Raw genomic sequence first — 26,881 nt, forward strand, 5'->3', positions numbered from 1 at the left:
GGGTGCTTGAAAAGTTAATTATCAAATTAACTACTACTTAGCTTGGAGTTTGAACCACAGAGTTGTTTTTTTCCTCCTGATGGTGATCTGGGGATAATCTTGGTCAGTGTTTTGTTGTCTGTATTTAGAAGCTTTAGATACTTTTCATGTATTATTTTCTACCTCCTGGTATATAGGTTTTTTGATTTGTTATGCTTTTTTTGGAAGAACTACGATCCTTATATAATCTTTGCATATCTATCTTCAAGGTCAGTTGTTTAGGCTTGTATGAAATTCATAAATTCTTCTAAGATTGTTGCCTTTTTCTTCTCTTCTGCCAAATTTTCCTCTACTTCAGAATTTTTACTTTCAAAATCTGTTATTCTCTCTCTTCTTGTACTTCTTTGAAAAGATTTTCCCTTCTGTATTCAATTTTCCTTACTCTGCTATTTGTATTTTTAAATTCTATGTTGAGAACTTTTATTGTTATCTATTTTTTTGTGAAGCAGTCAGGGTTAGCCAGGGTGTGCCCGGGTTACACAGCTTTGTAGTGTCAAGCATCTGAGGCTGGATTTGAACTCGGGTCCTCCTGACTCTAGGGCCATTGTTCTATCTACTGTGCCACTTAGCTAACCCAATCTACCTTTATTTCTAAAGTTTTACTTCTCACTTTGGAATTTCTTGCAGTTGTTCCATGCTATCTAAGGAGTTCATAGGATTCTGTTTTTCATCAGATAAATACATCAAGTTTATTTTCTTTCACATTATATATGACAAATGTGTTTTTGTTCTAAGGTTTTATTCATTTTTATTCCTGTTAGTTTTTGGCTTGTGCATTTGTTTTTTATTCAGGTCTTTCCCTTTGATTCTTTTGATATTCCAGCCATATTTGCTATGTTCCCTATCTTTAATTCTTTGATCCTTCCCTTTTCATAAATGCACAGACTCTTGAGAATGGGCTTCCTTATATCAGTGGATGTGATGGTTAGTCAGGCCTGTTATTTTCTGTCCTGAGTAACCTCTAGGGAAAGAAGACTTGTCTTGGCTGTGTTTGGCAGGCCCAATGCTATGTTCCCCCCAACCTGTAACTCTGATTACTCACGATACTTTTTTTAACTACATGAGATTGTTCCACATGTTCTTCCCTCTTTTTTTTTTTTTTTTCACATGATCGGGCAATAGCAGTGAATGCCGCTTCTTACAGAGTAGGGGAGAGGAGGTGTATATTTCAGGCAAAGTCACTATTACAAGAGCCTTTGAATTTATTTTTGCTTTTGGTGCATTAAAGTTCTCACTACCGTCGGCATTAGATTCATTGGAGGTTAAGGACACTGAAAGAGTATAAAAATTGAGATTAACTCATGGAATGATTATTTGTGTAGGGGTAGGGTGATTCTGTCATCGCATCTGGTAGATTTGGCTATAATCATTTTATATCTGGCACAATTTCCTCTTTTTTTAAAGTTTTTGGGTTGGAGTAGTTTGTAGCAAGCAACTATTTAGATATCTTACTGGCCACATCCCAACCCCCTCCTTTGTGAGGAAAACAGTTTCAGGGAGGTGAGAAAACAGTGGTTCAGGACTCTGGGAAGATTAACGGAAAGTTGTATTCTGAAATAACCCAATAAAGGGGAAGGGAAGGAAACAATAAGGTGATCTTAATAGACAGTAGAAATCATTAATTTTATATTTACTAGACATTTTGAGCAGAGCATTGTGCTATGTGCTAAAAGGTCCAGATTCTTAAACATGACTATGGATCATGACCCCGTATGGGGTCTAGTAACAATATGAGGTTTGCAAAAATACGATTTATTTTAAGTAAATGTTTGATTTGTACACCTATTTAAAATACTTACATACCCAAGGTCATGTAAGATTTGTCAGGCAAGAAGGGGTTGCAAGTGGAAAAAGTTTAAGAAGCCTTGAGGTAAAGGAAATATGGAGTTTTGATAGAACATGATCTCCATCTTTATACAACTTACTGTTCAAAAGAGGAATAAGGTACACACACAGATAACAATAATACATTTTAATCTATGCTAAATGTTAGAGGTATACAAATAAGGGAGCAATAAGAAGGGACAAGCATTACCAAATGAAGGGGGCAGAACAAGGAAGGCTTCCTAGAGGAGGTGTCATTTGAAATGAGCTTCCAAATAGGAACTTTCCTGGTGTGATGTCAGCCTACCTTGATCTGCTTCCTTAGTGGGAAGGGGAATGGGGAGAGATCAACACTCAACCAGTGGCATCTAAAACAATGAAGAAAGAGGTGTTGTGGAGAGGGGAGGCCCTTCCCTTCCCCATTAATACCAAGGTGGATTTAGAGCCCAACTTATTTAAATTCAGCTCCTGGTGTTCCTCCCTAAAACATACAGTCAGATATTTGTCAAATATAAAGGATGAACCATTGACGACGGCCAAGTTTAAATTTTTTATTAGCTTAAGGCAGTGGAATCAGGTAGGGTGTGTGTATGGGGGAAGCATCTATTCTCTCATTAACCCAATTCAGCTACTACCCTGCAGTCTGCCACCCACCACTTGCTTGGATTTTATATACAAAGAGCTGTCTGTGAATAGGCAGGTCACAGGGAGCCCGGCTCCGCAGCGAGCGCTGCCGTTGCCTTCGAGGGGCAAAGCAAAGCTTGCTGTCCATCAGCGCGCCAACCCTCATCATCTCCACATGACTGCCCCAGCCTCTGCCTACCTAATCTCTTCGCCGAGTTCCCATGCAGATGACTTGCTGATCTCTTTCTAATGTTTAGTTTAACATGTCTCCCGTTAGCCCCAGCATATGACAGGAGTGACAGCCGCGGCTGTTGCTTTTAAAATATCATGTCAGCCACACAGCGCCACCGAGCCGGGGATGTGCTCCGTGGTGCTCGGCAGCGCCGTGATCGCACAGGTTTATTTTTTAATGAGGACGATCTGCATCTCGGGAGTTTTTTTATGTGTCAGGATGCGTGGACAAATCGGCGGCACATCACACTGGCCCGAAATGAAATGCTGACAAATGTAGGTATTTCAAATTTAATTGACACTTAAATGTACTTGAGATAAAAAAAAAAATCTGGAGAGCGGTGGGTCTCAGGCAGTAATGAAGGGGATTCTATAATCATTTTTTTTAAAGGATTATTTCATTCCCTTGTGAGGAATCTTTAATTTGTATATACATTAGCAACTTTGGCTCCCCTCTGATTACGTGTCCTCTAGAATCCTCATCGTGGCTCCCATTTCTAAGGTATCTCAGATTTACAAAATACATTTCTCACAGTGCCCTTACAAGGTAGGCAGCACAAGCCTTATCCCTCCCATTTTACAGGTCAGCAGACTGAGAGTCAGAGGTGTTATAGAACCAGCAGGTGTTACCACAGGGAGGTGAGTTAAGATAGTCTGAGTCTAGGTTCAAACTATGCTACAAGGCCTTTGACACCCTCCATCCATCCAGGCCCTCCCTGCTGGGCTGCACCCAGGACTAGCTTTGAGGCCTGGGATCTGCACGAGGCCTAGCAGAATTCTGGATTTCTTCTGGATTAAGGGTAAATCATGACCACAGAATGCAACGGGACACTTCCTGACATGTTTCTGGAGTGCTTTATGCTCTGTAAAATAGCTCAGTGAAGGAAGCCACCGAGACCAGGGAAGCTTAATGACTTGCTTGGGATCACACAGTGAGAGAGCAGCAGTCGAGATGGGAAGCAAATGTCCTGCCTCCAGATTCTACATCTGGCTTCCTTTCTTTTTAGATTAACCGGCCTCTTATCAGGTTAACAAATGCCTTGAAGAAAGGGCTCTGGCACATATTAGGACTTCAGTAAATGCTGAATTGATTATTTAATCAATCCCCATCTCCCATCTCCAACTTCGCTCTTAACCAAGTAACCTGACAGAATACTGCTGACATGTTTCTCTGAACCCCAGAAACAGAAGCACAACAGAGAAGCTAAAGCTCAATAGGAATCCAGTCCCCATAGATAAGAGTCCCGAGTGACTAATGATGCAGCCCTGTCCCCATGATGGCCTGGTCACAGGAGTGGGAAGTCTCTGAAGCACTGGGAGAGGCCCTTCCCCAAGTGCTCACTCTTATGATGACAGACCACAGAATCTCAGTGTTTGAAAGGACTTTAGGAGTCCTCTGGTCTAATTCCCATGCAAGCCGTTCCAAAGGCTTTCTATTGTCTCTAGGATAAATATAAAGCACTTAGCTTTGGAAGCTCTTCTTAACCCTAACGGAACCTAGTTTTCCAGCAGCACTGGACAATTCTCTCCCCCTACTCTCTGAGATGCAGCCAGAATGGTCTTCTCTCTGTCCTCACACATGACTTTCCATTGCTGTGCCTTTGCCCTGGCCATCCCCAATCCCTAAAATGCACACCCTCCTTGCCTCCTCCTCTTCTGAGTCCATCTCTTCCTTTAAAGTGCAGTTCAGGAACTATGTTCTGCATGAAGCCCCTCCTGATCAGCCCAACTACGTGTCCTCCCTTCCAAACAATCCTGTATTCATTTGCATTTATTCGCTTTATGTTTATGCTTGTATCTATTTAGAGAGGTACTTTTTGTCTGTCCCTTCTTCCCTAACTCCCTTGGGATGTAAGCTCCTTTTGATTAGGGAGGTCTCATCCTTTGTGTTTGGATGCCCATTGTCTAGCCCACTGCCAACCACACGGTAGACACTAAAATGCTTTGTTGACTGACTGATACCTGAGCTGGAAACAGCTCTATGGCATCATCTCCATTCGAACTTCTTCAGGGACAGACAACCCACTACCTCATGGGTCAGCCTGCTCATTCTGGGTTGACTCTAATGGGAAGGGCTTCTTTTTCCTAAGAGTAAGCCAAAACCTGTCCCTGTGCAATGCTTACCCCCTGTTCCTTGCTATGCCTTCTGGGATCAAGTAAAACAAAGCTAATTTCTTCTCCATCATAGCTCTTCAAATGTTTGAGGACAGAGATCATGTCTTTTCATCTCCAGAATAAATATCCTTGGTTCTTCAACTAAACACCTAACATCTAGATGGGACACTGAGTAGAATGCTAAACTTGCTGAGCAAGTCACTTAACCTCTCTTGATCTTAGTTTCCTCATCTGTAAAATGGTTATAATAATGGTAGCTACCTCTCAGGACTTCTGGGAGAATCAAGTGCAATGATAGATGTAAAGCACTCAGCAAACCTTAAAGCGCTGTGCAAATATTAGTTCTTAGTTGCCCTCCGCTGGATGTGATTCTTGCCTTTTAGCAATATCCTTCCTAAAATGTTATGCTTAGAACTTGCCATGATTCTCCAGAACCTCCTTTGTTCTGGACACTAGGCTTCCATTAATGTGTGATCTCTAACTCTTCTGACATCTGTGTGGTCAAGCTGACTCTGGGCTGGCCTCTAAAAGTATCCAGAAATCCTTTCTGCAGAAATAGCATTCCCGTTCTGTTCTTGCACAGATGAATTTGTGGGCCCAAGTGAAGAATTTTCCACCCCTCTTCTTTCAATTTCATCAATTTTTTTTTTTTTTGGCTTCTTGGAGACTGGATGCTATTATTAATTGTTCTATTTGATGTGTAGGCAGAAGATTCAGGTTTGCATCCTCATTCTGGCCAAGTTACAGCCTTCATGGTCCTGTTTTCTCTATAAAACAAGGAGTTTGAATTAGATAATCTCTATGATCTTTTCAGCTCTAAAGCTTTTTTGGATCCGGAGTCAGCCACCCAGCATGACGACTATCCAGCCGAGGCCATGTCATCTGTGAATTTGGCTCCTTGTTGGTACCGGGCCGGTTCTTTCCTTGGCTGAGACAGATTTGGGGGCTTTCAACCAGCAGCTAGAAAACTCCTTCCTTCTGGCAGCAGCTCAGGGCCTCTGGCCATGGTAATTGCAGGCTACTGTTGGTCCAACGAAGCCAAAAGGCTTAGGTAGTTCTCACTCTGGGTTAATGAGTTCGGCTAGCACAGGAGAAGCAGCTTTCTCTCTTTGAGACTGTGTCATTATGATTTCTGTTAAGTCTTGTATAATTTCCAGAAAAGTAACACACGGAGACCGGGGAAGTGATGGCAGCTTTAGCCAGGCCAAAACCTTTTTGACTTGTTAATTGCCCTCCTGGCCTTCTGCTCTTGCATGTTAATAGCCAGCCTCTTGGCGAGCCCTGGAAGGCTGCCAGTCAAGGGCCTGGAAGGGAGATGGGCTGCTGTGTTTCTGCCTATCCAACCCACTGTGCCGGGAGGGGGTGGGGAGTCCAGCTGGCACCTTGGAGACACACGAGGCCATGGTGGTAGGAAATGCTCTTGGAGAACCGGAGGGACAGGAGGCGGGAGTGTGATCTTTCAACACATCCCACTGGGCCTGGCTGGGGCTGCAAGACTTCAAGCATGGAGGTCTGTCTGTGTGCTGAGGTGTTGCTGCTCGACAGTGACATGGGGTACTGTCCCAGCTGTGGCTTCCTGGGGGGCTTCCACACCGAGCGAGCAGGGGGATGGGAGAGATGAGAACAAACTCCTCAGGCTCTCCATACAGCCCAAGGGAGAATAATAGAGTGCCGAGGGCTGAGGGTGGGTACCCCAGCAGTCAATGAACCTACAGTGTTCTTTCTTAGATAAATATGTTAATGGTATATTTACTTATAAGTATCAGTCCCAGGCATAAACAGAGTAGCTGCAATGCACAAACACCACATAATTCTGAATTTTTCCTAAAAGACAGAGTAATCATTAAAGTAATGTTTGTGTGAAACTTATCTGCCTAGATTTTGATTCATGTGATCGAATAATGCTTTTGCCTGTGTATCCTTTTAGTGAGGTGCTGATCCTGGGCTCTGGAAGTCTGGAACATGAACCCCACAGATTTTCCTTTCTCTAATGGAAAAACTTGGAGTACTGGAAGGATGATGGAAATTTGATTTTTAGCGTCTAGATCTAGGAGGCAGAAATAGGAACAATATGGGGATGGGGAGAGGGAATGAAATTACAAAAAGACAGATTGAGGCTTAATGTAAGGACAGATTCCCTAACAATTAGCTCTGTCATAAAGTAGAATAGGATGCTCAAGATACAGCAGAGTCCCTCTCAGTAGAGGTTGTTAAGCAAATCCTGGAGGACCACTTGTTGAGATGATCACCAAGAGGGTGTTCCAGTTCAGTTAGGGATTGGACTAGGGGAACTCCGAAGCACCTTCCAACTCTGAGCTTCTGGAGGGAGAAAATAACCTCGCTGGAGGTGACAGCTGCTGTCATTCACACTATGCCTTCTTGGTATGCAGGAGATCTTCCTAATACACTAAGGCAGCAGCACAGCCGAAGAAACTTTCTAAATCGTAAGAAATATGAGTTCCTATTAATGTATTCCTCTACTCCAGAAACTTCAATAAAATATATGTAGAAATAGATACAGAACTTGCTCCTGTTTGATAATCTGGCTCCAAAGATTGCCTACTCTGTCCTCCTATTTCTACCTTTTGAAATTTTTCCATTCCTTCAAGGTCCACCTCAGGTATCCTTTCTCCACAAGCTATTCTTGCTCTAGAGGTAGTTCCCTCCTCATTTTTCTCCTTATACTCTACATGGTCTTCTCCTTGGCATTTTTCTCATACTTCCTTATTTTTGTTCATGTCAATCCTAGCTCAAGTCTTCTCTGTCATTATATTCCTAGCACCTGGCACAGATTTGAATATACTATGTACTTAATAAGTGAATGACCAATTGTATTAAATTAATGAGGTCTCTATAATAGCAACATCTCCATTTTAAATAAATGGAAAGCCTAAGAATTCACCTGACACCACAAGACCTGGATAAACAAAGGGAGGCAGGGAAAGGAACTCATCCAAGAGTGAAATGAATAGAAGGAGGTTCTGTTTCACATTTTTTCTCTGCTCTGGGCACCTAAGTAGGTAAAACTTTAGGGATTTTTTGTTTTAGGAGAAATGTTTAGAGATAGAAATTATAGCATTATAGAATCCTAAAATGCAAGAGCTAGAAGGGTCTCTAGCGCACAGAAAAGAAAAGGTTCAAAACAGAATGGTATAGCTCAAAGTGACCCTAGGCTACAGAATGTTAGATCTGGAAAGAGCATAATAGAAGATATAATGATTGAAGAGAAAGGGGCTTTGAAACAATGGTTGTTCAGGCTGGAATATAGGATGTCGAAACTGTAAGGGATCTTAAAGACCACCCAACCCCTTCACTTTACAGAGAAGGGGCTGACCCTAAGAGACTAAGTGGCTAGTGGGATGACACACAGGTAGCTAGCATAGGGCAGGATAAAGCTAAAACCTAGGCCTCTTATTCCTGAGGCCAGAACTCTATCACAACATGCCACTTTCTACCACTGGCTTCCTTGGCAACATCACTTTCTCCTATTTTTTTTAAGGACTTTCTAGTGGCAACACAGAAGGTCACTTTTCAGGAGCCACTTAATCCTTCCCACCAATGTCAGAAGCAGTCCTGAGAGTCCTTTGCAATCTAAAATTTACTCAGCTTGCAGACTTTCTCCACATCTGGCATTTTCCCTCTCTCCTCATACCCATGAGCTAGATGTGGATCCTATGAGGAAAGTGTGCCTTTGGGGTTACAAGGTCAGTCAGTCAATAAACATTTATTAGGCACTTACTATGCTGCAAGCACTATATTAAATGTTGGGGACATAAATATGAAAAATTGAAAAAAGTTCTTGATCTTTTTTTTCCTTTTTCAATGAATTTTTATTGCTATCTTCTAATTATCGTCAGTGTTTCTCTCCTTTCTTCTTCCAGAGAACCTATCCCATGCAATAGTATTTTTTAAAGGAAAAAACCCCAGCCTAAGTGTACTGAAAAAGTCCAAAGCCTTAGACAATGTGCAATACCCTTAAACTTCCTATCTCCATGAAGGGATGGATTGGGGCTGTCTTCTCATATTTCTTCAATGGAATCTTGCTTGATCATTATGATTTTGTTACATTCATTTTTGATTTTTGTGTTGGAATTTCTATTTATATGTCATAGTTTTTGCACATATTGTTTTCTTACTCTAAATTACATTTCTTACAGTAAAGTAATTGTATTATATTCACACATCACAATTTGTTTAGTCAATTCCCAATAGATGGATGTCCACTTTGTTTCACTTACTTTGCTATCATAAAAAAAATGCTGCTATAAATATTGGTGTGTGTGTATGGGAGACTTTTTTTTTTTTTTTTTTTATTGATGGCTTCCTTGGGGTATAAACCCAGTAATGGCATCTCAGGTTCAAAGGGAATGGAATTTTAGTCACTTTATCTGCATAATTCCAAATAGTTATTTCCATAATGGTTATTTCATGTCTTAAGAGTGCTTATCCTTCTCCAACCCCTCCAACATTGACTACTGCCACTTTTTGCCAGTTTGCTAGGTTTGAGGTGAATGAGTTTACTATCTAAGAAGACAATGTACAAGAAGTGGAGGGGAGGGCACCTGGAAGATGGGTATGATGGAGTCTTACTGAAAGGAGTATAGCTGGAGGGGAAATGAGGGAGAACCTGAGGACTCTTTTTAAAAAGCATTATTTGCTCTTCTCTCCACTCTTTCAATCAGAGGATACTAATTAAATGTGAGTACCAAGGCTAATACAGTCTCCAGGATGATGAAATTCTTGGGGACATGATGTCATGGAAAGAACACTGGACTTAAGAGTGAGGATGTCGAAGTTGGAGCCCTGACTCAAGGGAACTGCATAATCCTAAATAAGTCCTCTAGATCCTATGAGCCTCAGTTTCCTAAACCAAATAATGTGAATAACATAATCCTACAAAGTCTACCTGCTATTGGGAGGATAGCAATTTGAAATGAAAGCTCCACAAAAGTGAGAATTATTATTATTATTTGCACTCTAGAGGGGGAGGCAACAGAGGGGCTGCAATCTACTCTTTATTTCCTAATTGTATATCTAAGACAGTCAGAAAATTAAACAGGCCTCTGTGGAGTAGAACTGAGGGTCCAATGGGAGTACATTAAGAATACATTTGAAAATAATTGATTTGGGGTCAGGGCCCCTGTCTCATGCTGAAATGTTCCCATATAAGGATTAACAAGTCCACCTTTACTGAGGTTAGAGCTGAACAGCGACATAAATAGGCCTGACGGATGTTGCCAATGCCCTATGGCCATCTTGGCAGATATTCCCTATGCACCTCAACCCCAAACAGTCCTTTGCTTGGACAGTACAGGTCACAGGCTAAAATCCTTTGGGAGAAGATTAAATATTCAAGGAATATTATATGAAATGAGTTGTCTTGGGGGAAGGGCAATAAATTTCAAAGGTTTTATAGGACTTAAAGCTGGAAGGAACCTTATATATCAGTTAGTTTATTCTGTTTTACAGAGGAAAAAATTAAGACTCATTGAAGAAAAAGATTTGAATCCAGGTCCTCTTATTCCACTGTACTAGTCAAGGTCTTTGATGAACTATTTGAAGGAAATGTTTTAGCAAATTTATAATTTTAGTTCAGGTTGGATTAGATGATAATTTTTCTCATTTTACAGTGTTTAAGTTTCAAAGGTCTTTCCTCAAATAATTCTTATGAGAAAAGAAATACAAGTACATTTATCTTCCTTTTATAGATGAAGAAACTGAGGCACAGAATTGAAGTGACTTGCTCATGGTCATATGACCGGGACAAATTGGGATTGAGAACTGATTCAGTTCTCCAATTCAGATCTTTGGCTTTTGTCTAGTTACATTTTTCACTCCACAGATCTTTAGTCACCAACGCCACAAAATGATGCTTATAAAAAGGGACCATGTGATTATAGGATCATAGATTTAGAGCTGAAAGAGATTATCTAGTGCAACCCTTTTATTTTACTGTTAAGGAAACTGAGGCCCACAAAAGTTAAATGACTTGTTCAAGTACAGCAAGAATTTTACTATGGTTCTCTTATTGCAAATTCAACGGTATTTCTGTACCACGTTACCTGTCTTGGGCCTGGATTATGACCAGGTTTGGGGATAGATGAAATATGTATAGCAGCCCAGTCTTTATGGTCAGCTAAGTGGTTCAGTGGATAGAGCCCAGAGCTGGAGTTAGAAAGACCTATCTTTCCGCCTCAAGACACTTACTCGCTATATTTGACTGTTTTTATCACAGTTTCCTCATCTGTAAAATGAGCTAAATAACAAAATGATAAATCACACCACTGACTGAATAACATACATACCTTTGAAAATAGAACTTTTTATCTTTTTCTAATGACTTTTCATAAAACAATTTTCATTTAGTGAAATGTAAAAAAAAAAAAAAGCTAATATTGTTCTTAGGCTGCATAGAGACACAGTATCAAGAGAAAGTTCAGATATTCTTTGCACTAATTATATCATATAGGGAGTATACTAGGAACTACATTTTAGAAAAGTGATAAGTTAGAGCAAATCTAGAGAAAAGTGACTGAGTTGGTGAGAGAACTTGAGACTTTGTTAATAGAAGATCTTCTACATGAACTAAAAATATTTAATATGGAGAAGGAAAAAAAAAACCCAGAGGGATAGGGGGAGGAGTGAAGGAAGATGGCACAGGATAACTGAATTCAAATATCTGAAACAGTGTCATGGGGAGGAGAGATTATTAGACTTATTCTGATTGGTCCTAAGTTAGAGCCAAGGAAAAATTTCCTAAAGATAGTACTTTCCTAAAAAGAATGAGTGAAGAGTGAATTATCTATTCCTAGAGGAAACCAAATTAAGTACCACTCTTCCTAGATGTTGTAGAAAGATTCCTGTTTTGGGCACTTCTGAGGTTCTTCTCAGCTCTGAGAATCTGTGTTCTATTGTCCTATATTCTCAGGCTTCATCTATTTCTATTGTTGTATGTTCTGTCATTCCTTAGATTAAAAAAGATGGAATTTTTTTTAAAAGTTTTTTTTTCCCCCCCATGTAGGATCTGACTACATAATGCAGAACCAAGATTTCAACTGAGAATTCTAGGACCACTTTTTCTGACTAGCTACAAAATGAAGGAAAAAAGACTCAACATATTTGGACTTTTAGACTTTAGAAATCAATTATAGAGTTTTACAGTTGGAAGACTATTCAACTTCTCATTTTATAGACAAAGAAATCAACCATCAGAGAAGTGAAGTGATTTATCCAAGATCATACAGCTCATAACTAGTATAACTAGTACTTTGATCCTTCTGGTTTTGAATGCAGTGTTGTTTCCAGCCTTCCATGCTGGTTATGGTCTGGGGGACAAATTCTTGTTGCTAAAGGCTAGGAACCCAACATGTTGGACTTAATCTACTTTATCCTTCCCTAATCACTGTTAGTTACTTAAAATATTATTGGGAAAGTAGAATTGAGATATGAAGCCCAATGGTATTGAGAAACCACACGGGCTTTGTGTGTTTCAAATTGCATTTTGCCACCCAAATCTCCTTCAATGTCCACAGAAGTTTTATTTAAGTTTAGTTGTTCTCCTGGATAAGTCAAAAGTAGCCATGGCCAGGACCTATTAGGCTTCGTTTATTCCTATCTCCAGTTCTCAAATCTCCCTGTATGATGCAAGCAGATTGTTGTTGTTGTTGTTTTTAGAACAATATTTCATAGCAGGCCTGTTTTATTAAAATATATTCCCCTCCTCCCCCACTGGATCCTTCCTGTGTTTGCAGGAGTTGGTCCTGCCAAGTTGAAGTTGGTGACAGTTGAGAAAAACACATGGAAAGGCTGTTTATGATGTACATGGCATTTGGATGTGGAGAGGCAAGAGGGAGGAGGATAGGGTGACAGAAAGAGACACTTAGGAAAACACTGGGGCTTCACTAAAAATGTCACTGGTATTATGGGAGAGTGGGTGTACTGGGTATTTTTCCTGGAGTCATTTAAAATGAAAAAAGAGAAAAGATACACACACAGACACATGCACACACACGCACACATGCACACACACTCATCACCATTCCTCAGAGCAAAATGCCAAAACATAACCCTTTATCTAAAGCCCACAGTAGGATTTTAAATTTTATTTATGACTATGATGGCCCAAGTAATCTTGCTTGCCTTCGCTGACACTTCCCTGAAGAGCCAGTATGCTCAAACTCATGCTTTCACAAGTTTGATTTGCTTGGGCATTTCAGTGCCAGAAAGACACAAAACGAAACTCTAGGAAACCTCTGAAAAGACCCTGGCAGACACAGCATGGCAGTTGGGAGATGTGGTTGGGGGGTCCTATTTCTGCCCCCTACTAACACTGTGACTTTGGGCAAGTTCTTCTTACCTCAGTCTCCTCATCTATAAAATAAAGAGTCGTTCCTGAACTGCTAACTTCAAAGAAACATTGTGATCAGCGAGGCAGACACACAAAATAATTTTTACAGCTAAACTATAAAGAACTATACATACACTTCAGCTACAACGGCCTTAGAAAGTCAAGGGTTCACATTTCATCCGTGAGAGAGGCCCCGTGTTTTAGTGGATGGTCTCTGTGAGCAACATATTCCCACGCAGGCGCCTCGGGATGCCAAGGAGAACCCATTACTCAGACCCAGGGTTCAGTAAGGCTGTGAGAGCCTGTGCTATGTTGGGACAGCTTTTGAGCCAAGGGCCAAGCCACACTATAGAGAAGGGCAGGGAACTTATGGAGAGAAAGCCGTGATCAAACTATAAACAGAATGTGGAATATTATCGAAATGGCTGTTTAAGTGGTTACTGTTTATGAAATACTGACGGTATCGCACTTCTTGGACTGGCCAAAGGATCACTCTTACCTCTGCATTTATTTGATTAACAAACGTGTTAAAAGAATAAAAGATTCACTAATCCCATCCTTCCAGGCAGCAGTTCTGTGGCCCAGAATCCTTTGAGCTAGTCTAAATCCCACAGCGCGTCTGACTTGGGGTCAGGGCCCAACTTGGACAGTGGGACCGGGATGGGGGAAGACCGCGTTTATCCCAGGAGGCCCAGAAAGAAGGTCCTTTATGGCGATGAGGAAAGTCATCCACAAGGGGGCAATCTCACTCCACCTCTGGAAGGCCGGCCCGTCATGGCGGCTTTTCAGAAGGGGCCGGTTCTTTAGGGCAGAGGATGCGGACTGGGCCCTCCGGTCTCTGACCTCTTGCCTATTCACTTCAGAGATGCCTGATCATTTAAGACCATGACTTCCCCTTCACCCCAGTGCCGGTGTGCCTGAGGAAAACTGAAGCGAATGGACAACTCTGAAAAATCTTTTTGCAACTTAACGTTAAGAGGCGCCCCCCCTGAAGTGGAGGGAGCCCTGGGCCTGCTTGATGCTCTCCCCTTCCTGGGGGGGTGGGGTCTCCTCCTCCCTCTTCCCTGGGGAGGGGCTGCCTCCGTCCCCTCCTCTGTAACATGCATGTTTGGGATTGGTTGGTTTCCATCCTAATACCTCTCGATCCTGTGACTTCTTTCCTGGCAACACCTTCCCTGACGTTGTCTCCTGCTGCCCACCTGGAGGTTGAAGCCCGTCGTGGGGCACCGTAGTAACTGCGGTTTACGCCACTGCAGGGCCAAACCCTATTACAGCCTGAGTTTTACCACAGCCCCTCATACCCACAATAATCCTGCGAGTGAGCAGTACAAGAAGGACGGCCCCATTCTACAGAGGAAGATGGGGAGGCTCAGAGAGAGATAGATGCAGCCAAGGAAGCACTGCCCAACATTCATTAGTCTGGAGCGGAATGATCGGCGTTCAGGTCTAGCCTGACACACACCACTTAAGTGCCTGTGCAAGTTACTTAAGTTCTGGCCAAACCTTTCCAAGTCTCTGAAGGCAGGGCAGACCCAAGAGGGACTCTGCTGGAAAGTCCTTAGTGCCTGTAGACATTAACCGAAGAGCTAGGCTCAAATTCTAGCTCAGACACTCACCACATGCTCTTGTATAAGTCCTTTCCCCTCACCTAGTATCAGTTTCCTCATCTGTAAAAATGCTGGTCTCGGAATATATTTCTAAGGTCCTTTACAACTCAAAATTCAGTAAATGTTAACCTACTTCTCCTTTAACGTTAGTTTCCTAAAGAGGAAGGAGAGGAAGAGAGGAGGAAGAGGAGAAGATGTATACTGATTCTCTCACAGGTTTGTTGGGAAGAAAACACTTTGTAAGCTTTAAAGAGTCATAAATAGTATTATATAGTTCAGCAGCAACAACAACAAAATATGAATCTTCATTGTAATCTAAGCAAGTTTTCTGTGCCCCTTCCTTGGTCTGGGAAACATTTATGGTGACAGTTCTATTGCTATGCACTGCCAAGACAACAATGGAGAAACGGATTCAAACTGAAGTAAGTTCCTTCAAAGTGTCTTTTGAGCCCTACGACTTAAAAGACTCGGGTCCACGTGTCATAGAGAGACTGCCTCTGCCATGGGCTCTTTCTCCGGACACTACCCACACAATACCATGATGGGAAGAGACTTCTGCTCCCAGAGCGACCTTTTGGGGAAACACCCAGCCTGACCTCATGGAAGCGGGGGTGGGACACAGGAGGGGAAAGGGGAGTTATGTGATCCACAGGAAAGGAGCTCACTCTGCGGGATGAGGTGAGTAACGTGTGTCATACTCACTGGTCAGGGCTTGACACTGAAGTTCTTCGACCTTCCATGGTGACGTTACTCTTTGGTCGCTTGACAACTTGAGGTCGTGGCGGGCGGACCTATGAGGCAGAGAAAGAGAAAATAGCCAGAGTGAATTGGGACGTTGGAAAGGAAGAGGAAAAGTCTGACAATAGCACCCTCAAGAGCTAAAATGGCTCACCTGCCAATGAATAAAAGGCAAACATCTCACATCAATTGGATGTCAGCAAGATTCTATTACTTCAGAGATGTTTGATCATTTAAGACCACGAAATCCAGAATTTGAATGGACCTTAGAGATTCATCTAGTCCAATTCCTTTACTTCAGAGAGGAGGAAACTGAGTCTTAGCAGGGAGTAGTGACTTGTTCAAAGTCACACACAGCTAATATGTAACAGAATTGGAATTTGAATTCAGATCTTTTGACGTCCAAGTCAGCACTCTTTCCACTTCACCAGTAGCAAAATGAAATCCAATATTTTCTATGAGTCTAGGAATTTTGATAGTGATTTTTCCCCCTGAGGCAATTGGGGTTAAGTGACTTACCCAGGGTCACACAGCCAGGACATGTTAAGGGGCTGAGGCCAGATTTGAACTCAGGTCCTTCTGATTTCAGGGCTGGTGCTCTAACGACTGTGCCATCTAACTGCCCCAGTAGTGATATTTTTAAAGACCATCCTCATAGCAATGCTCTTGAAGAAGACATCTGGGCCAAAGGAATTGGAAAAAGTAGAGAGAAATTTCCTAGGCTTGTCCATATGAATGAGGCTTTTATTCAGATGTAGCTTATATGAAACTTTCATGTAGCCTGTGAAATACTATCCTCAACAAGCAATTAATCACACAGGTAGCACGGCATAGTGGAAAGTGAACTGCTCTTGGAGTAGGCAGACCTGTGTTCAAGTCTGGCTTGTTACTTCATTCAATACCCAGGGTAACTCCCTAAGACTATAAAACACACAGACCAGGGCCCTTAGGTGTTTATGTCTTTTTAAGATTTCCAAATTTCCTTCCATCTGTTATCTTATTTTAACCTCACAACAGTCATGGGATGCTGGGAGCTCTGGTTCTGCCCTCTGGGGCCAAGCAGAATAAGCCGAATCATCTTCCACCTGACAGTCCTTCAAATACTTAAAGACAACAATCATATTCTCTTCCCTCCAAAGTTTTTCAGGGGCTAAGTATACTAGTTCCTTCAGTTATTCCTCATCTGTCATGATCTTGAGGCCCTTCCTCATCCTGATGGCCCTCTTAGATACTCTTCAGTTTTCCACAATCTTTTTTAATCCTGCATATTTGCTGATTCAAGAGGGTATTGGTTGTTCATCTAAGTCTAAGCCCTATCAGATATTATTTATGTAAATTTCCTTGAGCCTCAAGTTTACTATCTGTTAAATGGGAATCTTTCTTGCACTACCTTTTAGGATGGCTAAGAGGAAAAGGCTTTGTAAAATTTAAAATACTATAGAAATGAGTTATTATAATGTTGTGGTCAAATAACAAGAGCTGTGGAGCTACATAGTTTCTCTCTGGCCAAAATGGCTATATATTCCAAATTCAAAACTACATATTATGTATGTATGTATATATACATATACATATATTTGTTATTGAAACTTTGTTATTAAAAAAAAACACCATTGACTTCTTTTGTTTTTAGATCACATTAATTTCAGACATATCTCTTTTCTCCCTTACTCTGAAAGCCATTCCTTATAAAATGGAATAAAAAAGAAAAAGAAAAAGAAAGAAACTTATCAGAACTAACACATTAGTCAAGTCTGACAGTATGGTAGGATATATACAGTGTTCCACACTCATAGTCCCTCAACTGTGCAAAAAAGAGGAGAAACATTTTTAGAAGAGTTATATTAATAGTTGACATGTGGATAAAATGTACTTTATATATACCTAATATATCTGATTACATATACATAAATATACACATATATACACACGTGTGTATATATGTATATGTGTGTACATGTATACAATCCCCCCCCAAACCAAAACTATACAGTAGCAGGATAGTTATTATTTGACCATCAAAAGCATAAAGAAACAGACTCAGAGAGGTCATAAGTAACTTTTTAGAAGTCCAACAAAGAACTTTCTTGACAACTATCCTGGGAAGACAGAACAAGTATCATTACTCCCATTTTCCTGACATGAGAAGCTGAGGGTCAGAGAAATGCTATGTCTTGCCCAGGGTTAAACAATTAGCAAGTGATAGAAACAGGAGTGGCACAGGAAGGCAATTCCCCAAGTCTTCAAACTAAATGTGAACTTGGTCACCAGCTTCATTCTGACGCAAATAAGAATTCCTTCTACAATTTTTGTGACAAGTAAGTAGTCATCTGGCATATACTTGAAGAACTTGAGAAGAAGTCTATTCTCTCTACACTTGGTCATAATGCCTCCAATGTCCTTCATATCATGTTAACTTTTAAAGTCTCCATTTTCAAACTGAATATTGAACTTACAAGGCCACTTAACCTCCTCAATTTTCTTTTCAAAGTGCTATCCACTTACACTTCTCCCATTTTTGTATTTGTGAAACTAGTTTTTTTGAATCTAACTGTAGGAATTATATTCATTTTGTTAGATTTAGGCCAGCATGCCAGTTATGCCTCCTAGCTTTGGGTCATCTAAAAATTTGATAAGAATATCATCTATGTAGAAAATGCCAGTCATAGCCAGAGACAGAATTATGAAGACAATGTAGATCGAAGCATATAATTTTTTCACCTTTTTTTTTTGTTATTTTCTTTCTTTTTTCGTTTTGGTCTGATTTTTCTTACACAACATGATAAATATGGAAATATGCTGAAAAGGACTCTAGATATTTAACATATCAGATTGCTTGCTGTCTTGGGGAGAGGAAAGGTAAGGAAGGGAGGAAGAAAAATTCAGAACACAAAGTTTTGCAAAAAGATATGTTGAAAACTATCTTTACATGTATTTTAAAAAATAAAATATTACTGAAATAAAAAAGAATACCATCTGTACTTTTATGTAAATCATAGCATATAGTCAACATATTACTGTCTACTCTTTAAGTTCAGCCATTCAGTTAAGTTATGAATTCATGTAATCAGATGATCACTGGGTCCATATTTCTCCATATTGTCTATAACAATGTGATAGATTTTGTTAAACACTTTACTAAAGACCAAGTAAACTAAATATGCAGTGTTCCCCTCATCTTCTAATCTAGCTATACTGTTTAAAAAAGACTGAAGTTAGCCTCACATGGCTTGTGCTGGATCAAGCCATGCTGGTTCTTTGTAAACCATCTCCTTTTTCTATATATTCATTGATCACTCCTTTAAAAATCCTTTTAGTATTTTTCCAGGAAACAAAATCAAGCTGATTAGACTACAGTTTAGCTAGGGTTTCTTGGTCTGAGTCCATGAACTTCAGAAAACAAAACAAAACAAAACAAAACCTCCACAATTTTTTTTTGATGACCACATGTCAATATAATTTTCTATTTCATATGCATTTTATGTTACACGTTTAAACACATTATTCTGAAAAGGGGTCCACAGGTTTTGATCCTATTGCTAAAATTGCCCATGCCACAAAAAAGGCAAGGAAGTGCTAATTTACTACTGTCTCTCTTCTCTTTTTTCAGAATCAAGACATTTGTTCTTCTTCAGTTGTGAGACATCTTTCCCACTCTCCTCAGTCACCTGAAGGTCCCTCAGAATGGTTTGGCAATTCCACCAGTTTTTCCACCATCCTGGAATGTAGTTCACGCTTTCTCTGTAACTTGAATTCACTGAAGGCAGATTGGCATTTTTAAAATTTATGTTGCATTTCAAGCACCTATTAGCTCTATTCATTCTGCCCTTTGTAGTACTAAGATAATTTCCTTTGGCAAAGAAACAGAAGTGAAATAAAAATTGAGTGGTTCGGCCTTCTGTCAGTGCTCTGTTATCAGAATCTAAGCCACCTTTTTCTATTCCTTTTTTGATCCTCCTTTCCTTCAAAACACAACTATTGAAAAAGAAAATCCAACCAACCAAAAAACACCCACCATAGCTGCACCCCAAGTCCCAAATTTGTTCTTATTCTTGTATTTCTTCACCAACTTTGGATCATTATAAAATTTAGGGTTCTTTCTACTGTACTATGATGGTTGGAAGAGGAAGGAAACAATTACGATGGGGATATACCAACATCTCTACTTTTCCCCCCATTAAAAAAAGGAAAAATAACTATCTGGAATTGATGATTTTTTCAATGTGCTCAGACACATTCTAAACCTGTGCCTAAACCCTTCTAGCCCAGGCAGTGGCTGGATCCTATTAAATCCTTGTCAATATGTATACCTAAGTCTAGCAAATGACACAAGGATTATCACTCTCTGGGAATGATGGACAACTTGGGTATGATGGAAAAAGCAATGGGTTTGGAGTTAGTAAGGTCTGAATTTAAACTGTGACACTCCTACTGACTTGCTTACAGTTTGGCCTGTGTTGGCATTGTTTCAGTTTCCTTATCTACAAAATGGGGATAATAATCATGCTGTGGTATCACACTTGATAGCATGGTTGCTGTGAAAAAAGTGCTAAATGCAATAGCAATCAGGATTACTATTATTCTCAAAACTTCTTTGAGCCTTGTTTTCTCCACCTGTATATAACAAATTTAACCATTCACCTTGCTATGGTGATTTAAAGTGCTTTATTCATAATTACCCTGTGAAGCAGGTAATATAATTATTCCCACCATATGGAAGAAGCTGAGGTTCAGAGAAGTTAACTGATTTTTGTCCAGAAGTTAACCGAGTGAATACTCAGGGTCATATATCTAATATGTGTCAGAGCTGGAATTCAAAACTAGGTTTTTGAGCTTGAAATTCAGCATTCTTTCCACTGTACCACATTGCTAATAGGGATTATCTTCCTTGCACTCTCTCACATGTCTGGTGAGAAAAATTCTCTGTAAATGGTAAAGCACTATAGAGATAGGAACTATTATTATTAATCTCTGTTGTGGTGAGCAAAGTGCTGTAGAAATGGGATATGCTGTTATTATTTCAAAGAAAAAGTGGAGGGCCGGGATGATGGGGAAGCTCCTAGGGGCGAGGCTGCCTGCAGCTGCTCCTGGAGGCGATGGGAGTGGGGAGGCTGCAGGAAAGGTCAGATGTGAAGGTCTGGGGGATCAGTCCTCACACAGGGCTGTTCCTTTCTACAATAAAGGCAGCTTAAGAATGTGAACTTAGAGCTAGAATGGAAGGATTAAGTTTGTGGCAACTTCGACTGAACTTGCAACGTGGTGAAACATGGGGAAAAGAACAACAGAGCTAATTAGACGAGCTGAGCTGTCAGAGTGCAGCTGAATGGCTCAGTGCCAACAAACAAAAGGAATGGGGCTGGCAATCAGCAGGATCGATGGAGGAGACTGCTTCATTAGGGATGATAAAACAGACAGAGAGGGGGAGAGGCGAGGGGGACAGAGAGGGACAGAGAGAGGGAGAAGGGGGGAAGCAGAGGAGAGGGGGACAGAGAGGGAGACGAAGGAGGGGGAAAGATGGGCAGAGAAAGGGTGGAGAGGAGAGAAAGAAAGAAAAGGAGGACAGTAGTGGAGGGAGAGAGAAGGGGAAAGAAAGAAGGGGAGGAGAAGAGATAACTAAGGATAGGAAGGGAAGAGACACACAAGAATGAAAGGGGGAAGTGGGAGGGAATAGAAAGGAAGGAGAGATGAAGATGAAATGGAGAGAGAGGCACAAAAGGGAAGAAAGGGAAAAGAGGAGGCAATGGCCAAGGGGAAAGGGCTAGAGAAATGAAGGGGCAGAGGATGGAAAGGCAAGTAGGAGAGAGAGAGACACAGAGAGGGAGACAGACACAGAGGGAGATACATACAGAGGAAAAGTGTTTAATTAAGCTGCAATAGGAAGATGATGCGCAAAGCTGGCTTGTCAGCATGCTGTGAACACTTTCACCTTTCTGGTTCTGCTTTCTTTTTGTGTGTGTGTGTGGGGGAGGTTGGGGGAAACAACATACACACGTATGGCCCCACCAGTGTTATGAGACCGGCAGCGTCAGGGGAGAAAATGCTAAGAAGGATTTAGAGCCCTGTTCAAGGGGGACTTCAGGGGAAAGTTGGGAAACTAGCCAATTCCCCACTGGATTTAAAACCTGAGAAATCTAAGTCGGCAGGGTTAAATGTGTATTGAATACAAAAGCGCCGAGTACATTTGATTTTAATGGGGAGAGAGGGGGAGAGAAATAATAAATACGAAGCTTATAAAGAGCTTCACATGCAGTCAGGAGAGAGTCAGCCTTCCCCCTCCACTCTCCACCTCCTCTCCCCACTAGCCTTTAGTACCGATGACATTTTCAATGCTTTCTTCTTCTTCTTTTTTAAATAAAGAAAACCCAAATATCCTGGTAACATTTGAACTCCAGCCATAGGTGACTAGGTACAAAGCTGCAACTTCACCCACCCTCCCCTATCTTGTGGCCCCAGCCCTTTCTACCAAAGGAGCTGGTTATATAATGAGCCTTGCTAGGTAAAACTTGCACCCACGATATCTGGTGAAAGCAAAGCACTCCACAAGTTCTAGAAGGGAAGATGACATGGTCTTGAGTAAATAATCTTGGGCTGGAGAGCTTTCCCCCTCTATCACTATCTGTTTGACCCAGAAAAAGCCTCTCCCTTCTGCAGACTCAGTTTCCTTATCTAGAAAATGAGGGGTGGAATGGCCATAATGATCATGAAGCTTCCCTCCAGTTCGAAGGTTCTTATGAGTCTCCCTTTCTTTCTATCTCATTTATACAATAGCAGCCATGTCTGTGGCAGCTTTGGAGCTTTGACAAAGGAGTATGTTCAGTCCTGCTTACAACCATGAGGGTTTCTATTACCAAGATTCTCATAAACTTTACTCTTCCATTTAAGTCACAAAGAGTGAGAGTTCTTAGGGTGACCGATTCTGTTCTGGACCTTTGGGAACTCCGGTTATACACATCTCTTGCTTCTTCCAAGATCTAGAAGCAGCTTTAAGGAGCCCCCTACTTCAACCTCCTCTTTTATTGGGGGTGGGGCAACCAGGGTTAAGTGACTTGCCCAGGGGCCCTTGATAGCTAGTGGCAAGCATCTGGAGACACACTCTAATCCCAGTCCTCCTCAGTCCAGAGCTGGTGCTCTATCCACTGCCCCATGAACTGTCCAGAAATCTCCTCATTTTAAGGCCCAGAGAAAGACTTGTCCAAGGTCACACCATCAGACCATGCTGCCCAAGGGGATGAAAGGGAGAAAGGATAGAACAATAAGTTCCAAATAAGGTTCAACATAAACATAAACGCATTTTGGCAGCAGAAGCACGTTCTAATCATCTCACTTTGCTCCTGTAGCATCCTCTGTTCCACCAGCACTTTAATGTCGCAGCTGAAATACAACTAGTGCTTTTCTTACGGCAATGTTTACTCTCCTAACCTGTTATCAATCACAGAGGGAGCAGAAACAGTTGACATGAACAGATCATCCCAACAGCTGTAATGTACTGCAGCTGAAAGATTAAATAGAGCCAGCAAGATTTGCTTTGATTCAAATGGAAACAACTGAATCACATTGCCCAGAGATGTCTCCCTACCCCTCCTCCACACCTCCAGGATTATTAAAGGGATTATGCTAACAAAGACCTCAGTGAGTAAAATTCCAAAGGGCTACTCATTGGATAACTATGGCTTATAAAAGTTGGCAAAAGGTTTAGTTCTTTAGTCCTCTGAATGAAGTTTATTATTATTTATTGTTACTATTTTTATTAAGGTATTTTCAATAATAATAAACATTTACAGAATGCTTAAGATTTACAAAAGACTTTCCCAACAACCATCAGGAGAAGTAGAAAGTATAAAACAATTGTTATTCTGATCTTCTAGAAAGGCTCATGGGAGTTGATGAATTTCCTATGTTTCAAGAGTTGGAAGTGTCAGAGCTAGGATTTGAATCCAAGTTTCAGAACACAGAATTTGGAGTTAAGGAACCTAGGTTTGAATCCCAGCTCTACTATTTTACCAGTTGTATGACCCTAGGCAAGTCACTTAACATCAGAGGGTATTCAATTTCCTGAATTCTGTAAATAAAAGTACTGGATAACACCATCTACCTACCCTTCTAGCTCTAAATCCTATATCAACTTTTGAGCTCTTCATTGTACCATACAACTGCTTCTAAAAAGTAGGGAGCAGAATCATTCAAGTTAATTGGTGGCACCAATTTGTTGGATTTAGAGTGGAAAAAGTATTTTAGAATAATTTAGTCAAACCTTATTTTATAGCTAAGAAAACTGATTTCAGGATAAGTTAACTTATTTGACCAAGTCAACCAACTAGTAAGCATACAAACCCAAGTATTTTGGTGCTCAATTCAATGCACTTTCCAAAGCTGATTACTGTCCAGTTAATTGAAGGTAATCTGTAATTCCATCAAATTCAACCTTGCATCACTCATACAGTATAATCATGATAAAACCGTTTATATTCACCAAGAGTCACATATATATACACTGTGAACAGAAAGGAAACTGACATCTGCCTCACGGATAGTGGAACACCCAAAATGGAAAAGGGGAATGTTAAAGAGACAGAGTAACATGCATCAATGATTAAAAATGAAGCAATACTCATGAACCAGATCCCCTGGCATATCGCTGTCTCTATAGCTTTCCCAGTCTCCATAGCTTTCACAAGTTCTAGAATCTGGATTTAGAAATTTTTATTCACTTAGGAAGCAAACAATCAACACACAAACACACACACACACACACACACACACACACACACACACACTCCATGCCCATTCAGTGGGAAGGAACTGGATTAGATGATCTCTAAGGAGGGGTTTAAGATTCTGTTTTGACATTCTGTGTTCTATGTTTTAGCACTTCATATTCTAAGATCCTTTTCAGATATACTTTTATGTGTTCTAAGATCTCTTCCAACTATTTTCAGGTTCTAGCTAACATTTTAATGACTAACATAGATCATCGTTTTAAAATATATATATATATATATATCTATTTTTCCTCAATTACATGTTAAAACAATTTCTTAAAACATTTTTTTTTAAATTTTGAGTTCCAAATTCTATCGCTGCCTTCCTCCTAGAGACAGTAAACAATCAGATATGCTATTAATGTAGGTTATAATGATTTCCTCCCCTACAAATAACTTACTGCCCCACATTCATCTTGTAATAGTTCCTTGTCTTGCATTTTAAATGAAGTTCATTCTACTTCTGCAGTGCTCCTAAATGCAAAGAAAGACCTGTCTTCACTTGAGCAGGTTTGGCAATCTCTGAATGTTGTTTACTTTCTACAAAACAGAAGGTATCCAATGTATTTCCAAACCAGTATTTGGAGAAATTGTGGACTCTGCTGCCAGACTCTTGCTTCTTTTGTAAAAAATAAGTCTTTTCAAATATGGATTTAAAGCTCATGGGCTAAAACATCATAGGATTTAATAATAATTCCAGCTCATAATTATATAGCACTCTATACAATTTTGCAAACTCTACATTCTATACAAGTTTACAAAGCATTTTCTTTATAACAGCCCATGATGTAGGTAGTTAGGTATTACTATGCCTATTTTGTAGTCAAGGAAACTGAGGCACAGAGAGTGAATTGTAGATTGGAAGTTGAACCCAAGTATTCTTACTCCAAATCTAGCTCTCTTCCTACTCTCTTATGTTGTCCCAATTTGGAGCTGGAAGAGATCTGAGAGAACAATTAATTAGTCAGGGAATCGTGTGACTTGAAAACAGAAACTCTGAGCCATCTAGTCCAAATTTTTTCCTTATTCCTTGTTTTACAAAATAGGAAACTGAGGCACACAGGGGGAAATGTTCAAAGTTATAAGGCTAGTAAGTGGACACAGGCGAGATATAAACCCAGGTCTTTTGACCCCAAACCTGATGCTCTTTTTATGATACCCTATTACCTTCTTAGCAACCCATTCGTTTTACAGAGGAGGATACTGAGAACTCCAGTGCCTTGGGTCAGAACTGGGATTATTCCTCCCATTCCACATCCAGGGCTCTTTCCACTAGACCACTCCCAGAATCTGATCAAAACAGAATCCACGCCAAGGAAACAGCACACACAGCAGCAGCCCAGCCACCTTTTCATCCACCTTGCAGAACTTGTCAAGAAAAAGTGAGAGGGGAGATCCGAAATTCACACGGGGGGGAGAGGCCTGACTGGCAAATCCAGACTGCCAGTGTTTAGTAATGCTGTTAGTGAGTGCGGTTCAGGCAGTGTTAGGCAGAGGCAAGGGAGGCAAAACTGCCAGCTACTCACGGGCTGCGCCCAGCGCTGGATCTTGGGAGGAGGAGGCCGAGGAGGACAAGGTCTTTGAAGCTGGAAGTGGAAACTGAAACCATCAGTATATACCACGAGCATTCGATTCTCTTTATGTTCAGCCCAGGAAAAAAAAGATTAGATTGGGCAAATTTAAACAAGGCTTTCAGCTTTTCCTATGGAAATCAAAAGGGCCAGACAATGTATCCCTCCCAGGACTACCTGAAAACTGATGGAATTATTATCACTCATAATTATCATAAAACTACTCACTTTTTATATGGCTGTAACATGCTTTATATCTATTATTTCTTCCAACAGCTCTGAGAGGTAGGCAGAGAAAAGATTATTATTCCCATTTTATAGATAAGGAACATGATCCTCAGAAATAAAATGCTCTGCCCAAAGACAGGAGGGTTGGGAGGAGGAGGGGCTGGATCTTAAATGGACGCCTGCTGACTCTCAAGACTGGCATGCTTTCTGTACACAATTCCAGTAAGCAGTTTGTCTGCCTCAGAAATGTAAACTCAGAATAAAAATGGCTAAGTAGCAACAGCAGCAACAACTATAACAACAATGATTTGTTTATGGAAATGGTGAGGTTTATGACGGTCAATTCAGGAGGAAGTCCTCAGCACCAACTAGTACAAAAGGCTTATTTCTTAATGAGTCTGAAATTAGTGATCAATATAGATTATGCAAAGTAACAGTACTGAGTGTATAACATGTCATTTCCGGCTGTAATTAATTAGCACCTTTTGATAGCTTTTAAGACATTTGGCTAGAATTACATAGCAGAAGCTTCGTGGAAGGACAGCTGACCAATTCACATTCTATGAATATAGACCTCAAAACATCCTGAAAAAGTCAACTAATAAACTGTACTGGTTCTGGAATATTCTTACAAACAAAAGCTACAACTATTTATATAAAATTAGAATGTTTTAAATAGATATCACCATACTAAATATTCTGCTGAGCTATGTGGCATTAAAAAACTAACCAAACAAAAAAATTCAAAAAGATCGTGACCTAGCACAGGAGTTCAAGAGGCTGACTACATAACCATTT

At 40.6% G+C, this 26,881-nt stretch overlaps 1 protein-coding gene across 6 annotated transcripts in view; it reads right to left on the reverse strand.

Annotated features, from left to right (window-relative positions):
* The window catches only part of DENND1A (DENN domain containing 1A), a 687,683-nt gene that overhangs the window by 21,188 nt on the left and 639,614 nt on the right, over positions 1-26,881 (reverse strand). For 4 of the 6 annotated variants that reach the window (XM_051979612.1, XM_051979614.1, XM_051979611.1 and 1 more), the window contains 2 exons: positions 25,811-25,870; positions 15,490-15,578 (listed from right to left, as the gene is read on the reverse strand). In XM_051979612.1, the coding sequence (XP_051835572.1) occupies positions 15,490-15,578; positions 25,811-25,870 (149 nt within the window). The remainder of the gene's footprint in view (positions 1-15,489; positions 15,579-25,810; positions 25,871-26,881) is intronic. The other 2 variants (XM_051979615.1, XM_051979613.1) reach the window with 1 other exon arrangement.

Source organism: Antechinus flavipes, chromosome 2 (genome assembly GCF_016432865.1).
Source record: "Antechinus flavipes isolate AdamAnt ecotype Samford, QLD, Australia chromosome 2, AdamAnt_v2, whole genome shotgun sequence".
In the NCBI taxonomy this organism is placed as follows: Eukaryota; Metazoa; Chordata; class Mammalia; order Dasyuromorphia; family Dasyuridae; genus Antechinus; species Antechinus flavipes.